At 41.4% G+C, this 19,117-nt stretch overlaps 1 protein-coding gene across 1 annotated transcript in view; it reads right to left on the bottom strand.

The window, feature by feature from the left end:
- The window catches only part of RELN (reelin), a gene marked incomplete at both ends in the record, with an annotated part of 59,432 nt that extends 42,889 nt beyond the window's left edge, over positions 1 to 16,543 (bottom strand). Inside the window, 8 exons of the mRNA XM_010284947.1 lie at positions 2,788 to 2,995; positions 3,924 to 4,081; positions 6,105 to 6,340; positions 8,465 to 8,665; positions 9,039 to 9,210; positions 10,936 to 11,141; positions 14,881 to 15,067; positions 16,406 to 16,543. Coding sequence (XP_010283249.1) covers positions 2,788 to 2,995; positions 3,924 to 4,081; positions 6,105 to 6,340; positions 8,465 to 8,665; positions 9,039 to 9,210; positions 10,936 to 11,141; positions 14,881 to 15,067; positions 16,406 to 16,543 — 1,506 coding nt within the window. The remainder of the gene's footprint in view (positions 1 to 2,787; positions 2,996 to 3,923; positions 4,082 to 6,104; positions 6,341 to 8,464; positions 8,666 to 9,038; positions 9,211 to 10,935; positions 11,142 to 14,880; positions 15,068 to 16,405) is intronic.
- Between the last annotated feature and the right edge of the window lie 2,574 nt (positions 16,544 to 19,117).

Genomic DNA, 19,117 nt, shown 5'->3' with positions numbered 1-19,117 from the left:
TTACGATCATTGGCTTCAGGGGCCAGGCTTTACTTTTAAATGCTCTTAGCGTGGCACCTGCGTTTGGTGGTAGCCTGTTGGGCTGCTTCCCTGAGCAGCACCACACACCTCGGGCTGGCAAATCTCAACCCCTTTGGAGCAGAGCGAACTCTGCGAACAGAAGGGTGAAGGGGGAAAGGGTTTTTGTACTTCTTACAAAAAAGAACAAAAATTCTTTACATCCCTTACATAAAATTTATACTTTACATTCAAAAAGCTGCAACTGAAGCAAGATGATAGGGAATATGCATAGGTAGATCTGCAGGAATTCAGAATGAAAATAAAACTTTCATGTCTTGTAATACTTTCCAATTTTTTGCTCTTCCATGCCTGATGTAATGAAACAAGATCTTAAAAGGACTGGGAAAACACTATTAACCTGAAAAATAAGAAGCCTAAAAATCTACTGCAGCAGTTTCAGCCTTCCTATTCACAACCCTCAATCCACATATCTAACAGTACGTCTTTCAAGGCATATTTTCCTGTTTACTCAGTCACCAAAATCCCCAACCAAAAAACCCAGGAACAAATAAAAGATAACTGTGCAGGGACTAAGATGACCCCTAATAAGATAACCAAATTCTATGCAAAGCATTACTGAAGGCAAAAAGTAATACCAAAAGGGCAAAAAGTGCTTCCCTCTAATCTCTTCTTTCAAGTAACATTAATTTTAGCTCCAATAATGAAAAAAATTTCTAGGCTGAAGAATTAGTTTCTTTTTAGGGTATGGGTCTTTCGGTTAACCCTTCACACTCTCACAAATTTAGTCCGTCTTTGCTTCTAGGAAAAAAGACCCAGTTAATGTTACAGATGGTCTCAAACATTAAAGTGGGATGCACCTGTTCTAAGCAAGGTGTCTAAAACCATGTCTAAGACTTATATGATCAACTCAGATTCCCTTATAATTAATGACAAAAATATATGCTTCCAGAAGACAAAGCACTGACCTTAGCTAACCTTATTTTCGGATGACTTGCATTGCCCTTTTGAAGTAGCTATTTCTTTCCTTTGAGCCTAAAAGAAGCCTGGGGTAATTGCTGTAGGCTAAGGAGTCCATGTTCTGGTCAAGCTGCATGAGTCCATGTGTGGCTGAAGAAACTGAAAAATTGATACTAGTTCCATTTGTGTTTGAGATGACTGGTGCTTCTATTTAGCAAACAGCCCAAGCGTGTAGCATCAAACTTGACTTAAGGAAGTTAAGCTTCTCACTGTGATGCTTATAAAACAAATTTGATGCTGGTTCATTTTGGCAAAATGATCAGCCACAGCAGGAGAGCAGCTCACATGGTGAGCAAGTGCTTGGAAGAGGGATCTTAGTTGCTCTTATCAGGTGTCCCTCTGGCAATTTATATTCTTGGGGCAGTTTTGAGACATCAGGTGACCATGTTTTCATGCAAAATGAAAATAGTGATGGATTAAAAAGTCAAGAAAGAGCATTTCTCAGTATTTTAAAACTTTTTTTTGCTTTTTAAATGGTTCAAACTCTATAAAATTGGAAAGCTATAAATACGAATATCTGGCATTAAAAGTGGTTTCAAAGTAATCTTAAAGCTAAAGAAAATCCTTTTCTTTTATAAAAACACTTCTCCAGGAAAGAAGGAAAAACTCACGAAAACCATTTGAACATATTCTTCTTGATGGTGTGGTTACTTCCAATATTATGCTTCACAGGATTAGTAACAGGAGATTTAAAGAGACGGTGGAACAGAAAAGAAGTGCTCCGACCTTCTCAGAGTTCCAGTGCAAATATGTACTTGTTCAAAGCGTATTTGTCAAACAATTAATTAATTTAATTATTAAGTAATTTACATAATTATATAAATAATTCACATATTTGTCAGACACGCAGGGGACAGAGGAAAGGCAGGTGGTGCTGTGCTGCTAAGCGGCTAAGGCTCTCCCCAAACCCGCTGCTCCCATGCTGCCCTAAAGGAGTACCACTTGTCTGAGCTGGAGGGTGGTAGCAGTAATTTGTGGCCAATCTTCGCTGAATGATCCCACAAATTAAATAATGCAGCAAATTACGGCATTAATTACTCTTGGAGCAGTATTTGCCAGGAGAAATATCATAATTGTAGGGTGGGCAAGGTTTGAGGTGCATGATCCCTCCTGAGACTGGACAAAGCAGCGGCAAACTCCAGGCTAAAGAATGGTTAGAATTAGCAGCCCTTTGTTTATCCTAATTACATTAATCAAGTAGACAATTTGAGAGAAAAAGGCTAATTGCTACCAGTGGAGCAGGATTCAGTGGTAGCAGGGAGAGAGATGAAGGCTTGTTAGCCTCTTGACTACACAGAAACAATTGACATTCTGCTTTTTGCACTTCTGACAAGTGGACTAATTCACAACATCTGGCAAGTAAACAACAGCTCAGTGCTACACCATCGGCGTGCCTGCAATTCGACACAGTCAGTGGGAAGGGAGTTTTTCTGTCCAGCTATAGGGAGAGTCTTCGGTTTTGTGCAGTCTCAAGACCACATCTTCTGCCCGTCTATCTAGAATACAATGCAAACTATCTTCTCAGAAGGATAAACAGTTCATATTTTCTATGCTGCTATTCCACTCCATTTCTAACCTAAGTTTTCCCTATTAAGAAAAGGAAACAGTACACCAGAATGAGCAAAAAAGTAATTTCTCTGCCTTTAAGAGTTCTTATACAAGCTGCGATTACCAGAAAAACATTTCACGCTTTCTCAGGAGATAACGTGAATACACCAACAACTGTGAGAAGCAGCACTGAGGATTGACCTGATATTTGTGGTGTCCAGGGGAACAGTCCTCGCCTCCCTTTTGCCAGGTCCATTGAAGTACAGAGATTTTCCGTCGCTGAGCACGCCACAGCCTGTCCCAACCTGACCTCCTGTTATCTTGTACCAGAGAGGGCTTAGCTTCCTTTCAAACCTGTCGAACATCTCACTGTGATTAGGCACATTAGACACACAGGTTCCATGTGATGCTTCAAGAAAAAAGAACAAAACGGAGAAATGCTTTGGTGAGGCTGTGCTGAACAGAGTAAAGGTCAGATACAGTACATTGGCAGACGGTTCTGTTGCATCCACTTGTGAGAAAGTACTGGTCTTTGCTAATGCCCTGATGACAGGATTGTACCTTTTTAAACCCTCTTTACAAATTTTCATAGGCAGAATAAGCCCTCTTCCTGTAAACTCTGAGACGGCCTAATTCACTAGGTGAAAAATGGCAGTGCTTTATGTTGATAAGCATACAACATGTTAAGTGATAAGTTGATATCTATTTAGATAAATCTAAACAGAAAAATGTTATCCTTTTATTTAATTTTAAACAAATCAAACAAGTCTGCTTATTGCTTTGTTGGTACAGAGCATTGAAGAAAGCGCAGTGTGAAACTGGTTGTGTCAACCACTGTTTTTTTCAATGGGTTTGGGGTTTTTTTTTGTGTTTCAGCATAACAGCCCCTGAAACCACAAGTGAGCAGAATTTTCCACAGAAGGGCCTGTCAGAACATATGTTCCCTCCTGGTCCCATGCCATCTGATGGCCAAGGGACTCAAAACCAGCAGCAATTCTTTTGAAGATGATCCAAAGGCTTTTAAGCAGACTTTTTCGTTTATAATGTTTTATTTTGTTTTCTCTTCAATGGCTAGTCCCTTCCCCTTTCATACAGACGGTGATATTCAAAGATTGTGGTTGCCAGAAACATCACCGGTGTCCACTGCCTTTGGCTGCTCTGTTTTGCCTGTGCTGAATTTTATTTAACAAAATGAAAACATTCTTGCTGGCAGCCCATGAAATTTATGTCACCATATATTTTTCTGGAATATCACAGAGGAAAAAACAAGATGCTAGGTCTACAGCTTTAATTCAGCCAGTGCTTACTGTAATCCCACCTGAAAAGTGTTGTCTTACCTGTGTAGCCCAGGTCACAGAAGCAGACCCCCGAGACGCAGTCGCCATGGCCGTTGCAGTAGCTGGGGCAAGGCTCAGAAATGTAAACGCCGTCTAAGCCAAAAGGAGGCACACTCTTGTGGGAGCTGCTCTCCTGGATCCAGCGGAATCGAGTCTTACTGTAGAGAAACGATGACGAAGGGCACAGCATTACTATTCCCAGCTTCAATATCTATTGCTCCTTGTTTAAGATTAAAAGGACCTTTTCCTAAATTAGCCATTTGCAAATAAGATGCCTGGAAAATGTTTCTGACATCCCACATTTTGTGAAACTTCACTTACAGGGTTTTTTTCCACATATTTTGGATGTATTTTCTCTATTTCTCTGGCCCGTATCCACCACTGTGATGCCAATAACAGACACATGGTTTTATTAACAAGGGTGACTTAATTGCACGTGACTCTGAAGATGCCTTTCACTATTCAGTTCAACCCAAACTGATAATTACATTTTAAAATCCCAGAACTCCATTTCTTATGGTACTTATGAAAAGAATTCAGTAATGGCAGTGATGCAGAGTTTATTACAGGATCATATAATTTTGAGTGAAAAAACTTCAGGTAATTTGGATACAGGAAAAATCATCCATTTCATAAAAATAATGGCAAGTAACGTGTCCTAAAGGACATGTGGACAGAAATACAAATTTTTTATTCTTGGATGATAACGTGAAATTCCTGGAAAATAGTGATGAATCCTTAGTTTGTATAATTGAAACTGCTCCAGGGACTTTGGTGAGCCTACACTAAGTTACTGCAGCTGACCCACTGCATAGGAAACTTGTTGAAGAAAAAATACTTTAGTTTTTATTTTTCAGTCTTTAACTTTTAGCTGAATCATTTTATAGGAGTTCCAGAGAGGGGAACAGATTTAAAATCTCATTGCCAATTCAGTGGATTAATGAAGAACCTCCTTGTAATAAAACTGTTGCTTTTTTTCTGTTACGCACTGGGATTTGGTAAGTAGGTGATCATGGGGCTAGTGCTTGGTACAAACTGATGAAACAGGATGCTCTCTGGATAACCCATGAACCCTGATTTCCAAAGCAACCCACAATGCTAAGACCCTCATCGTACTCACAATACTTACATTTTTAATGTATTAGCATGAGCTGCTTATTCCCCATCACATTACTGAACATAATGCCAAACAGATTGCTGCTATTGATTCTGCACTGCTTGTTTTGGGTAAATCGAATCAGCTGGTGTCAGATCTGTGCAATTTGGCACCTGCTTTTATTGGCCAATTACTGAAGAAAAAGACAAACTTGTTATGGTACGCTCCGCTGTTTCAGCTCCTTGTGGCAAAGGCACCGGCTCCCCTGCTACGCAATGTGCCACATACTCAAAATCTGTGCCAGGACTGGAGGGTGAGTAGCCTGTGGCAGGAGGATGGAGCCGAAACCCCAGGGCAGCACTGGAGCTGCTGCCTTGGGGGAGAGCGGCAGGAGGCTGCGGGGGCACGGCCAGCGCTCGGGGCGCGGGCAGTAAATCAGACTGAGGCGGTTTACTGAGGGGGTGAGAGAGCGAGCAAGGGGAGCGAGACACTTCAGCCACATTCAGGTAAGACGGAGAAAAGCCTCTTGATTTCAAGTCTTTCTTGTGTCTTCCACCATCTGATGCTTTCTCATCTGAACCACCTCGATGCTGAGGTCGTGCCCACAGATGCGTGCACCTATCCTTCCTCCCTCCTCAGACGTCAGCTGTCCCCGTCGCCTTCAACGACGTGGCACATTATGCAGCAGCTCAAATACCCTTCTAGGGTTTCTTTGCCCAAGGATAACTGTAAAATTAATCCTGTTCAAATGGCTTATTTGGCTTAAGTGACTTACCACTCTTGCTGGCGCCTCTGACCTAACTGATATGCATACAGACAGACAGCACCATGATGAAGATACTGATGTCAACTTAAAATGTCCTGGGTTCCTTGTTGCTTGGTAATTTAATTTTATAGACCGTTCTGACACCTTTAAAATGGAAAGCTTCTCGCTGTTTTTGAAAGCACAGTATATTTTCCCCAGATCTGCTGATTTTTAACACTGCTTTTATTCACATCTTGCAACTTTTTCCTAATGTAACATCAAAGAAGAGGCAGCTAATTTACTGGTACCACTGGCATCACTGGCTTACAGTGTACAGTACCTGGCTGCAAGTGACCTGGGGATAACAATTGTAATTCTTGTCCAGTCCTCAAAGTCTCCCGTGTGATACACGGTCGGCTCACTCAGCTCCCGGGAGCTTCCCTCGCATCCTTTCGTGCCCGGAGATGCGGGGTAGCAGCCCTCCTTCACGAGCGACCAGAAGAGCCCAGCGTCGTGCGAGTACTGAAGCAGAACGGGAGCAGAGCTGCTGTACTGGTTGGTGCAACCAATGTTTAGCTGCAGAAAGAGCAGAGCATGAGATGCGAGCTGAAGAAACCTGCGCTGTTATTGGTATTTGTTGGCTGCAAACCACCTTTGACTTTTTAGTTTGGGAGGCTTAGCGCTCTGAGGTCTTGCTTTGAACCCTGCTGGCAAACAGTGACTGATGCTTGCAGCCTGTTTCCTACACGTCTGACATTTCTCAGTAAAAATTCCCATTGCCCCTTCGTTAAGGTGGCTGGGTTCAACAGGCTGAAAAGTGCAAAGAGCTTTTCAAAGGTCCTGGTGCATAAGAGGCCACAAACAGCAAACTGAGCCCAGGCACTTCCATGCCCAGGAGGAGTGGGAAGAGCTGTATCCTCCAAGACCCATCCCATCGGCCGTCCACCCAGCGTGCCCAGGGGATCAGCCTGACTCCAGGTCCCCTTTGCCCGGGGCTGCGAGTCCCAGGCACAGCCTAGTCATTGACCTTGCAGGACTGATGTCTGGGAGTTGGTGCTGCGGTTTGGCCTCCCAGAATAGAGCAAAATTGGATGAAGTAGAAAAATGTATATTAAAACGTGAAATGAGAATGTAACCAAGACAAAAATCAAATGCTGATTTGAAGTTTTCAGCATCTTTTCAAACTAACAGAGAAATACTAGTTTTGATTATTTTATTGCAGAAATTCTACTTGAGCTGTAGAACGTAAAATGTAAAACAAAATCATTCATGTAAAATAAAATAATTTTGACAAATTACTGTCTTTGAGTGTATTAATGCAAAATTATTCCTGGCAGCTATTTAAAATAGAAATTTCACAAACTCAGGAAAGCATTTAACTACATGCTTAAAATTAAAGCATGCAACCAGGACTAACACATTTATGTACAGGCCAGTTTAAAAGCTTTCCAAAAAAGAGAGGAGTATAAATTCAGGCCTTAAATGATAGACTTTATAAAGAAGAACTCACTGTTCTCTAATACATGTTGTTTATGATTTTTAAATTTATGTTACATTGCCAAGGGTTTCAGAGATGGAAGGCATAGGACATATTTTTAAGTATTGCTTTTTTAGACTAAACCATTTTTCAATTGCTGTTGATCATCAAACCTACAGAAAGGAGACTTAGTCACTGAAGTAAAGTGGTCAAGAGGCAAATAGCATCTTTTCCAGGCTAAATGGTATTTATATGTTGAAGTATTTTTGGTTCTTAGACAGTTTAAGGTATAAAACTACAAGCAATACTCACTCAGAAATTGTACTGCAATCCCTCAGCTTGTATAGCATTTCATTAGCATAACTTTTAGACGAAATGAGATTATTTTACAGATACCATTATTTCTAACTAACTTTCCCATTTATAGAACTGTGGGAATTATATTTGAAAAGCTGCCTGTAAACATCTGATCTCTTTAATAATTCCACTTGTAAATTATTCAGTGTCTGTATCCACCAATTATGTAAGGACCATGTATTTGTGGTGAGCTCATTAAAATTGCATTGCAACCAACCTCCAGAATTCACCAATGGGATTTCATTATAAACTCAATAAAATTTTGATTAGGGTTCAGAAACAAGAGCTTGTCAAAGCAAATACACTTTCTTTGGAGCCCATATTCTGAGGTATTGTCAGGCCACTGAAATTTCTGTAAGCCCTTTAAAGAAGGGAATGCTAATTGGAGCTGATATTCATTGACACAATAAAAGGAAATTATATGAAAAACCCACACTGGAGTACAGAGCAGCTTGTAAGTCCTTAAATAGTTGTAAATACAAAAAATGTACACAAACCACATTGGAGCTCTTGTAGTCACAGAGCCCCAGACGGGATAAATCCTTTTTCCCTTGACAGTGTAGTAGCATTTCCTAGTACTGACTTGAGTCACTTCAACCCACTTCTGAAACGTGTTGAAGAACAACAAGCTTTAAACCTTCTCCAGAGGGGTAAAAAAGCTCTCCTGCACCAAGGTTTTGGCTATGCTTTTAGAAAGCAGTGTGATATTTTACGCTGTATGAATTCATACTTGTGCTCTTTACATCTTTTCATGCAGTGGTATATTTTATCACCTTATTTTGAACTGTGGCCCAGTCACATCTAAGCAAGTATTGACTAAGGGGAGTTTTACTGATATCCTGCAGGGATTTATGTTTAAGGAATACCTTGAACTGCAGGACGTATCCAGGCTTCAGAGTTAAATCTCGAGTCACTGCAAACCGGTCCCCATCTGATTTACCAAAGAGCATAGCGGAGGGGGTGGCAGAGCAGAAACTTTCATTTTTCGTCATCCCTTCATTGGCCAACATTAACCACATGCTCAGCTGGTTCATAGGGTAATCAAACGCTGGCTTTTCATAAAAGTTCTGTTAGAAATGAAAAGAAAAGCAACAACAAGTACTATCACCTTGCAGTGTGACTTCAGAATAATTTCCAAAATGATAAATTTTTGAATGTTGCAATTTGCATTTTCTTTAATGATCCAAAAATTGTAATTTCCAAAATTTCTGTCTTGTCTTTTTGAGGGGATATATGATTGCAGCTTCCATCAGAAAGATTAGGAGTCTGATGGTTTTATAAGAGCCAGGCTAGTACCACACAGAGGGAGACACAGCTGCAAACCCTACAGCTGTTTCTTTAAATGCATCCAATATTTTCAAAGAATATTATATTCAGAGAAATGCCTAATAACACAGGGGATGGTTCCTGTTTTGTGGGATGCCCACAGCCTGCTCCTACCTGTGGTAAAGTGGGATTAACAACGGGAATGATGTGCTTCTGCTTCTCTGACAAAATGATGATGTCATCGATGGCCCACTGATCATACCCTTCCCCTGAAAACACGGGCTGCCACCAGCGAAACCTTGTGCAAGGTGTCTTAGCTGCAGCCGGCAGCTCCAGGTAGACAAACCTGAAAAACAGAAATTCAGAAGAACTTTGGGGGACACAGTTTGTAGAGAAATGGGAGAAATACCACTGAACGGGGAAAAGAGGCAGGAAAGCCAGTATCTATCTTACATGTAGAAGTCCTCAGAAATCCTCTACGTATCTGGATACCTATTTATACATGGCATATCCTGAAGCTTTCTTTGTCCTTGTCTGTGGGGAATGTAAACTCTTTAAGACAATGGCTATTTTTTACTCTCTATTACTATATTGCCTAGCACAATAAGGAACTGATTTGAACTCTTCAGCTTTGAATTAAACTGTTCAGCTGATCCATGTTCAGCAAGTCTTAACATTCTTCCGGTGCCAGCAAGTAATAGCGAAACATGCTGGCAGAATTCATTTCTCATTCTCTTCTGCTGGTTGGTCCTATTTGTAGACAAAAGCATCCTTCTATTACAATGCCATCCATTATGTAGCAGAGTTTTCTGCTGTGAATAAAAATATTTCAGGCCTCCTAATATGGGTCTGCATAAAAGAACTTTAGGTCTTCTCAGACAGTTTGCTTTATGTTCAACTTAGGAAACACCTTACAAAAATGATGTTAAATAAAAGGTAAAGTTTCAAACCTAATCATACTTATGTTAAAAAGTACAATAATTAATTACTTGTTCAGTCCTATTTCAGACACCTGACATACATGCATTTATGCATATATTCCTTTCTGTGCTCTATACCACATATTATTTTGTACCATGGACCCTGCTTCATGTGCTGGTTAGGCAGAGAGAGGTGGAGGAATTGTTCAGGACTACAGGGAACTTTCTTTCCCAGAGGATTCCTAGATTTATGTGTTGGAAAATAAGGAACTGGAAAATAAGGAACTGGATCACATTTGAAGGAGCAGAAAAATAAATATGCATAACTATATTCAGTAAGGACCATCACTCTTCGTTACTCAGAGGGGCAAATGTTTTGTCCAAAAATAATGTATTGGATGGTCCAGTGATGAAGGTTTCAGTATGTAGCTTCTTTGTTGGATGTGTCCTGTAATTTTGACAAAGTAGAGACCAAAGAAAGTTCAGTGGTTTTATTCTTCCAAGTGCCTAGATCACCCTTAGAAAAAGGACAGTTTGCTGAGTTACAGAAGTCCTGAAAACATTGTTCATTGCAATGCAAAATGACTAGATGGGAAGATGAAATTATTTACATATTGTGAAAGACATGAACTGCAGGTAATAGAAATAATGTTAATACCTATGTAGACAAAAACAATTAAAATTTTCACTGACAAGCTATCTTATGGAAAATTTGAAATGTTGAACATGATTTCTTCACCTCCTTAAATATTTCTTTAAAGGAGTTTTTGTTTTATGTGACATTAATACATGTTAATTAGATCTGAAACTAGAGTCAGAGGAAATGGCAGATTTCTACACCTCTTTTGGGCAAGTTCTGTATTTGTTTGCTAATCTTTTCCACATATTAGCATTTTAGTCATGTTTCACATGGGAGGTGAGTGACTGGAATCTTTGTATTTTACTTCAGTTTTTTTAAGGTTTGCTTTCATTAGATTTTTCCTTCCTAGTGTCAGGAGTTTATTGTGGCAGCCTGGAAAAACTTCCATATAATGATGGCTTTTAAGAATTATAACTTAAAATTATTACTCATGTTTTCATAAATTGCAAATTTTTTTATTTTTTTTTAAAGAGCTGATGCAGTATGGAATTAATTTAGACCAAAATTATACCTGGGTTTGCTGAAGTCAGAGAAATACATTTCTGCTAGTAGCTGCCAGTTGATACCGCCATTATTGCTGTACTGCAGCAGCACACCTTCTTCTCTGCTGTCTGGTTTATTGCATGAAGAACTGTCTCCTCCTATCTGGATGTAAAACTGCACAAAATCCACCCAAGTAGTGTCCAAATCCCAGCTTACCAACTGTCTTTTTCCAGCCTACAATGCAAAGAACAGAGAGGGGAAAATATTAAATATGACACGTTCACTATGTATAGACATATTTAAAGTCAAGCAGAGATAAATATTGTACAGAAAATTGCACAACACGGAGGACATAAAATTTTGTGTTAACATGACTTTTTTTTGTCTTGCAGGCAATGATTGTGCTTGGCCATCCGTTATGTCTTAATCACTCTGACGTGATCCCACAAGCAGTTTTATTATTACATTTCAACACACAATGCAACTTCACAATACAATTTCAACACAACTATTTTGTCTCATTCCTACAAGGTGCCAAGTACCTTTGGAAGACAAAGAGCAGACCCTGGGTATCCTGAACCAACTGGGGCTAAGTTTTTATGTATTCAGCTTTTTAATGGTAAAGCATAAAGCAGTAAAAAGACATTTCTGATGTCTCATTACCCCCGTCAAATCTTGCATGTATAGGGTTGCCTGATCATCTGAAATTATAGCTCCTAAAATACCTGTTTCTTGAAGCCCATCTCCTACCCAAGAACAAGGGAGGGGTATTTTCCCTTCATGCCTCACCTGAGTAGCATTTATTCCTACACAAAACTATGCTCTTTTCCTCACAAGTGTTGTGAATCAGGAGTCTCTCAAGTAAAACCTGTGGATTTGGTTTCAGGTTTACCTGAGCATAGCTGACAGAAAAAAATAGCCTCATAAAATTTAGTGAACAGCTTTTCCACAGATGTTTTTGAGTTCTAGCAGGAAACAGCTTTTGGACGCCTACATTGTAGTCAACATGGTCACTCTGCACATGTTGGCAAAGGAAGACAGCATATTCAGCTAAAAAGCGTTTTAAGGTTTAAGAGCCTTTTATTGTAACTGGAATTATCCTGTTCCCTTCTTCCCTGTGTGCCCTGCTGCTTGAGGCTGAGCTTGTGGGCTTGCCCATCAACAAGCCTACAAGATGCTGACACATGATATGAAGCTGCCCGTGGTGAGGCAGGACACGGGGCGAGAGCAGTGTCCCCACAGAGGTGCCCCACGCATGGCACTGCCCTGCCCCGGCACAGCATCGTACCTATAACAAGCTGTTATAGGTAGGGCAAAGCCAAATACGTGCAGCTGGAGAAGGGATGCGGGGATCAAACATCCGCATTCATTAAAAGTAGCTGCAACCTGGCACAGCCCCCCAAAATGGAGCAGAATTGGCAGCATGCCTACTGTTCTTAATTCCCTAACATCTCATGGGCTCCTGTCCATCTCCAAGCACAAAGAAATACGAAAAAGGAAAACCTGGGCTAAGTTTTAAAATCATGCTTATGTTTTAAGTAATATTTACATTTTTCCGCTGTCTCTCACTTGTACATCAGTGATCCTCCTGACAAATTTTCAGACAAATTTGAGAAAAGCAAGTGGCATGATCTAGCTGGACATAAGTAACAGGATTTATGAGCTGAGATTTAACAGATCATCTACATTTTTTAATACGATGATAGATGAATTTAAATCCTGTTCCACTCGTCACCTCTTTCCTCTTCCTACCCAGTTCAGGGCAAACTCAGCACAGATAAACGTCTATTGCTTTCCTTCTCAGAACATTTGCCTTTGCTGGCATTACAGCCTGGGTCCATAGCTCCTTTGTAGACTCTACCAAATAGGCCACATCACACTGCTAGACTAATTTCTGGAAGCTGAATGTTTGTGTGTTTGAAACTCAGTTAGCTTACACCACCAATGACAACTAAAACCTGTGAAGAGTCCTTTGAGCCTCAAAACTCTCACTCAGGATACCGTCATATTGCATTAGGCCTGCTGGTTTTGTTTATTTGTTGGTTTCTCCACAGCTGAGTGCCATGAGAGTGAGTGAGATGAACTCAGTCTTGGGTGCAGCCCTGAGCTGCCAGGTGCATCCCCGCCATGGCTAATACTGGCCAAGGTGACACTGATAATCTCTTGGTGGTTTTTTTTTCATGGCTCCTTTTGGAGACCCATTGGAATTTGAAATGATCATCATCAGATCAAACTAGTAATGGACAATAAAGATGCAAACACCCTTGCTGTCCTGTGGGCAGGTGTGTCCCAGTTGGCTGAGGATATCCAACATACTGACCCGGAGTGGATCAAGCTCTGGCTGTAAAACTATTCTGGGTAGGTTTTCCATATCTACACTCCACAGCAGCTCTGCCTGCCAAGGGGTTAACTACAGAACCAGGTTGACTGAGAAAACGCACGAGTGACATAAAACCTCAGAGGAATTTCTGGGGCTAATTGAAAGAGCTCTGCATTGCGAACACACCAACAATTGATTAAAATGAGTTGTAAACCAAAAGATAGAGAGTTGGCAGAACAAAGCCAACATTAATTCTGGTAGCAGTAATTGATTATGGCAGCAAACATTACACATTCAGATAAAAAGTGTCTATTTGAGCAAATGGAAAGAAATTGAGCCTGTGAATATGAGCTCCCTAAACAATACAGAACAGTTGGGCAACTACGAAAAGAATTTTTTATTTTCTACCAGCATGGCCACTAGACACCTTGAAAAAGATCTAAACAGAAATTAAACAAACCACCTTCTGTTGATGGCATGCAGACTGCTACTACTCAAGAAATGAATGATAACCTAACCCTTAGAGATCAATAGAAAGAAGCCAAGAATTTCTAAATGAGTTTTTCACTCCTCCTTAGCAGAAATCAGAAGAAAGATCAGAGCAGGTTAATTCTAATTTAGCAAACTACTTCAAGAAACTTGGCATAAGGAACTGAGCCAGAAGGAAAAACACCTAACAGAGAAGACAATTATATTAAAAAAATCCAATTATCACAATTAGCTAGTTGTACTGATTGGTCTATTATGAAATTTTCAGTGCAGAGCTGCATTTCCAGGGGAGCTGGATGTGAGACTGTAGGAGTGCTGAAAATTATTTGCTGGGTTAGATTTTTGTAACGAGGTAAACAACACACAATTACACAGCGTTGTATGTTTGGTTATTCTTGTGGGACTAATCTGGCTCTCATGACAGCAGTGGCAGTTTGATCAAACATTTGAAAGAGAAGCATATAGCTGCATTTATACTCTTCCTTTCAATTAAGAACAAAACAAAACCCAGTACTAGACCCGAGGAGCAACAATAAAAAATAAATCTGTGATTACAACCCATAATCTTACATCTGGTCATAAAGATCTCTATTTTAGTTATAATTGCTATTAATTATCAGAATTCTCTGTATCTTTTTACTGCTCTATTATTTTTGTCTGCAAATCATCCAAGTTATACAAAAGAGTATCCTCCTACAGGCTAACCACTTTCTAAAAGTCTGGAGGGGGTGTTTTTTCACTAGTTTTGGTTCCGTGACCTCAAATTAAGCTGTTTGTCCCCTAGAAAGCCAACCTTTCTCTGTTCCTTGCCCAGAACAGTACGGAACAAGCAACTGAGAGCTGGGGATCGCTGAGGAAGAACCGAGTCGCAAAACAGAAAATGCACAATTAAGATAGTATAAATGTACACGCTTCCCAGCACACTGGTGATTTACTTCCTTCCATTACAGCTGATATTTCTGGGATACAAAAGGCATGTGTCCCTCCCCATCTCTTTTGATTACTTTGCTCTTTACCTGCAGAGCACAGCTGCACTGTTTAATGCACTTCTCATTCTGTGTGCTGCTTTCTGCCACATTCCTTTTCTTTGCCACGTAACCACAACATGCTCCGTTCAAACCCACAGTTATGTACCTTTCTCGGTCTCCCATCCCTCCTTAGTACCTTGTTGAAGTAGAGTGAGGAGCCAGATGAGATGACCCCACAGCCTTCTTCAGGCTTGACTATCTCTCCCCCAATAATTTCCTGCCACTCTGTCTTCAGGCTGTCAGGGTTCTCAAAATCAGACATGACAGTCGAAGGAAGGGGATTTTCAGGCTGACATTCAGTACCCTGAAACCCCGAGTCACACCTGGAAGGAAGCACAAACGTAACAAGCTTTTAAAGACTTTATTTGACACTGATAATTACTTAAAGGGGTGCACTGACCTTTTAAAATGAGATGTGAAATAATAAATCATTCTGGGATTGGAATTTTGGATCCTGGAAACAAACTACAATAACTGGATAACAGAAAAAAGCTGTATCTTATTTCTAAAAAAATCCCTGTGGTGTCCAGAAAGTTTGAAGCTGGCAGGCAGTAGTCTGTGCCCTTGGTATTGCACCTGATCTGACAGCAGCTGCCAAGCAGTGCTGAGCTGCTCCCTGGCATCCTGGAGAGCTGCCCGTCGGAAAGGACCTGGGGGGGTGCTGGTTGACAGCCGGCTGAACATGAGCCAGCAGTGTGCCCAGGTGGCCAAGAAGGCCAACAGCATCCTGGCCTGTATCAGAAATCGTGTGGCCAGCAGGAGTAGGAAGTGATTGTGCCCCTGTACTCGGCACTGGTGAGGCTGCAGCTCAAATCCTGTGTTCAGTGTTGGGCCCCTCGCTACAAGAAGGACGTTGAGGTGCTGGAGCGTGTCCAGAGAAGGGCAACGAAGCCAGTGAGAGGTCTGGAGCACAAGTCTTATGAGGAGCAGCTGAGGGAACTGGGGTTGTTCAGTCTGGAGAAGAGGAGGCTGAGGGGAGACCTTATCGCTCTCTACAACTACCTGAAAGGGGGTTGTGGCAACGAGGGTGTTGGTCTCTTCTCCCAAGTAACCAGTGATAGGACAAGAGGAAATGGCCTCAAGTTGCGCAGGGGAGGTTTAGATTGGATATTAGGAAAAATTTCTTCACCGAGTGGTCAGGCATTGGAACAGGCTGCCCAGGGAGGTGGTGGAGTCACCATCTCTGGAGGTGTTTGTAAAACATGTGGATGTGGTGCTTCAGGACATGATTTAGTGGGCATGGTGGTGTTAGGTTAACGGTTGGACTTGATGATCTTGAAGGTCCTTTCCAACCTTAGTGATTCTGTGATTCTGTGATCCTTCTGACCCAGCAAAACAGCTCCAGCACTGAGCTGGTCCCTGGGGTCCTTGTGCAAAGGGCTGGAGGGGCAACCAGGACACCTGCAGCAGGGCAGCCCTGTGCCACTGAAAGCTCTCCCAATGCCTGGATCTGCCAAGGGTATGGATTCTCTGACAGAAAAGTGTGGAGCAACCAGCTGTTAATCTTGCTTGAATGGTCTAACCTCCCCTAGTGCTTTTATTTTTTAATGTTTAATCTAAAAATAAGAACAACGGGGGAAAAAAAAAGTAGTATGCAAAACGATAGGATACCTGAAATATTAAGAAACCAATTTTAAGAGGAACTGGAAAATGCTTTATACCTGCAAACGCCATGGTCGCACCAGCCGTGTCCACTGCACATGTTGGGACACTGCTGTCCGATGTAGATGTTGTCCAAGGCCCATTCGTCTTGGGCTGTGTAGTAGCACTGACTCCAGCGGAAACGCGTGGCGCTGGACCTGAAAACCAATAACAATGCTTTAATTTGCGATTCTTTACAGTACTGTAGGAAAAAAGATAAAATGCAACTATAAAAAATAAAGTAAGTTGGTTTTGCAATCACAGCCCAGACTGCAAAGACTGGCACAACCAAAGACAGATTTCTGTATATGAGCTTTCTAGATGATGCCACTTCCTGCACAAGCTATATAATGGACTTTCTAGTCATTAATGATATTTCTGAGGAAGGCTGCAGAGGTGTTATAGGGATTTTGTGCATCATTTTAAGATAAACCTATCAATGAATATTATTGGATTGTTATTGCATGCCATTCTGTGAGGGTGACGGACACTCAAAACTGCAAAACTAGAAAGATGCATCTAGGGCATGACTTTGATGTTTATATTTTTGGTCATGGTTAAGAGGCTATAAGTTGTGTAAAAAGCTTTCTTCTGATATTTATTATAGAAAAAAAAACTATGAACTTAAAGTTCTTGAGTGTAAGCATTTCTCCCTTTTGAATACTGTCAACAATACTTGACTGGTTTTTATTGGATACAGAAATTTCTTTTTGTCAGAATAATTCTAAACTAGATTTTGCTTACTTATCACTGGTGACATTACAATCACCAGCTTTTGGAAAAGATCTTGTTTCATAGCACCTATTTTTTTTTTTTTTCCAAATAGCTTGTTCTTGGCTAACTACTCAGGCAAAATCCATAACACCCAAGGTTTGTGGTACTGAATCATTGCATTAGATTACTTGCCTGTATATAACTAAGCTCTGGATATTTGTAATATTCTTCAAGCAGAAGACCTTTCTGTATTTTCTCCTTTCTAGTTAAACAGTCTTTCTTCAACAGCTTTATTTTTCTTTATTGTAGTTGAGTCAGGTAACATTATCTATTAAAAAAGAGCTTGAAGTTGGCCCTCTAAGAGATCATCTAATGTGATACCGACATTTTCCATGGTGGGTGACTCCTGCTAGCCAAACCCAGCCTGACATGCACCACCCTCAAAAAACAAGGAAGGAGAAGGAACTGAATCATGAGAAGAGTAATTTTAGTTGCTGCTGAGCCTGTCCAAGCTGCCCTGCCAACCTGTGTACATCTGACAGGGTACAGGCATTGGCTAGCAGCAGCTCCCAGCTGGTGGGTGCAGGGAGCTTCCACTCCCATGCTTGTGCCAGAATGCAATTAAGAAAAAAATATTGCATGTGAAGTGAAACAAAGATGGGAAATCATTAATTGTGCTGGAGCAAAAGGGGCTGTGCTGGCTTACGTGATGGGTCTGGGAATAAAGGGGTGGTAAGGGGCAACATGGGTGCTGAGGCTGGGTCGCAGAGCTGTGGAGGGGATGGACAGGGAAAGCAAGGCTGACTGCAGTGAATTAAAAATCAGATGTTAAACTGGGACACACCTGTGCCTGGCTGAGGGCTGACTGGATGGGCTGAGGATGAGAAGCAAGAGGTTCTTGCTACAAGAAGTAGGAACTTCTTTCCTAGCTTGTTTCTGAGCCATATGACTACGGTATGATGGCACAGGATATAATGCTGTTATTTTAATTTAAGAACCCCACCCCTTCCCCCCCCCCCCGCCAAATTATGTAGAATGACCTGTTAAAATGAATATTGTAAAGGTGGCTGAGCCACCTGCTCACATGTATGGATGTAAAAAAGACATATAGAGGCAGCCTGTGCAGCTAAAATGGACAGTACAACAGAGCAGTTAACCATCCAGTCACACACTACAAATTTACAAAGATTAGTTTAGTACATGCTTAGAGAAATTTTTAGAATACCAATTTTTATTTTCTTTAAAAAACAAATGAAGCTGCCTAAGGGCTTGATTTTTAATTGAAATGACCCTTGTTGTCTGTTTTTTGTATCTGCTTGCTATTGAAAATACTGGAAGCATTTTTACAGCCTGTAGAGCTAATCTGCGGGGCAGATCTGCCGATTAAATACTCCCTCAGGATATAATGTATTGATGGGTTACATTAAAAGAGCTATGAATTATCCATTAAAAGTGCGCAATGCCAGTAATCTGCACATGAAGGACTTCCTAAGCTTGCATAGGTACAATGGACAGTCAATATTCACCACAATTCTTTACTGTTTATTTTTGGAGTGCTCTGAAGCCAGCACATCCCCTCGGTGGTGGTGGTCACGTTCGCTGCAGAATGTCAACGGCACTGCAGAGAGCCCCGGCAGAGACTGTGTGCTTCAGAAAGATGGCGATGACTGGTGCTAGCCGTCACGTGCATTGAGGAAAACAACAGTATCGAAACCAAAGAAAGGTTTTGTAGCAGGCAAGAAAACCCCCGGGACCTCCCAGCACAATAAAATTGTGTCACGCTGTTTGTCCCGGTGGCAGGGGAGAGAGCGTGGTGGCCGGGCTCCTCCGGTTCTCGTTAGCAGAGGTGTGTGGATAGAGGTGGGGTATGTGACTCTGCAGCCCCAGGGGTATCGACAGCAAATTGGGGGGAATTTACAGTGATAGGGGGGCAATTTGGACAACCTGTGGAAGGTCCTTGGGACCCCACAAGTGGTGGTGCCCCCTGAGCACAGCTCCCGGTGCTGCCTGCTGTGGCA

This window comes from Phaethon lepturus, unplaced genomic scaffold (genome assembly GCF_000687285.1).
Source record: "Phaethon lepturus isolate BGI_N335 unplaced genomic scaffold, ASM68728v1 scaffold12764, whole genome shotgun sequence".
Taxonomy (NCBI): domain Eukaryota; kingdom Metazoa; phylum Chordata; class Aves; order Phaethontiformes; family Phaethontidae; genus Phaethon; species Phaethon lepturus.
This window is presented reverse-complemented; position numbering and strand designations above follow the sequence as displayed.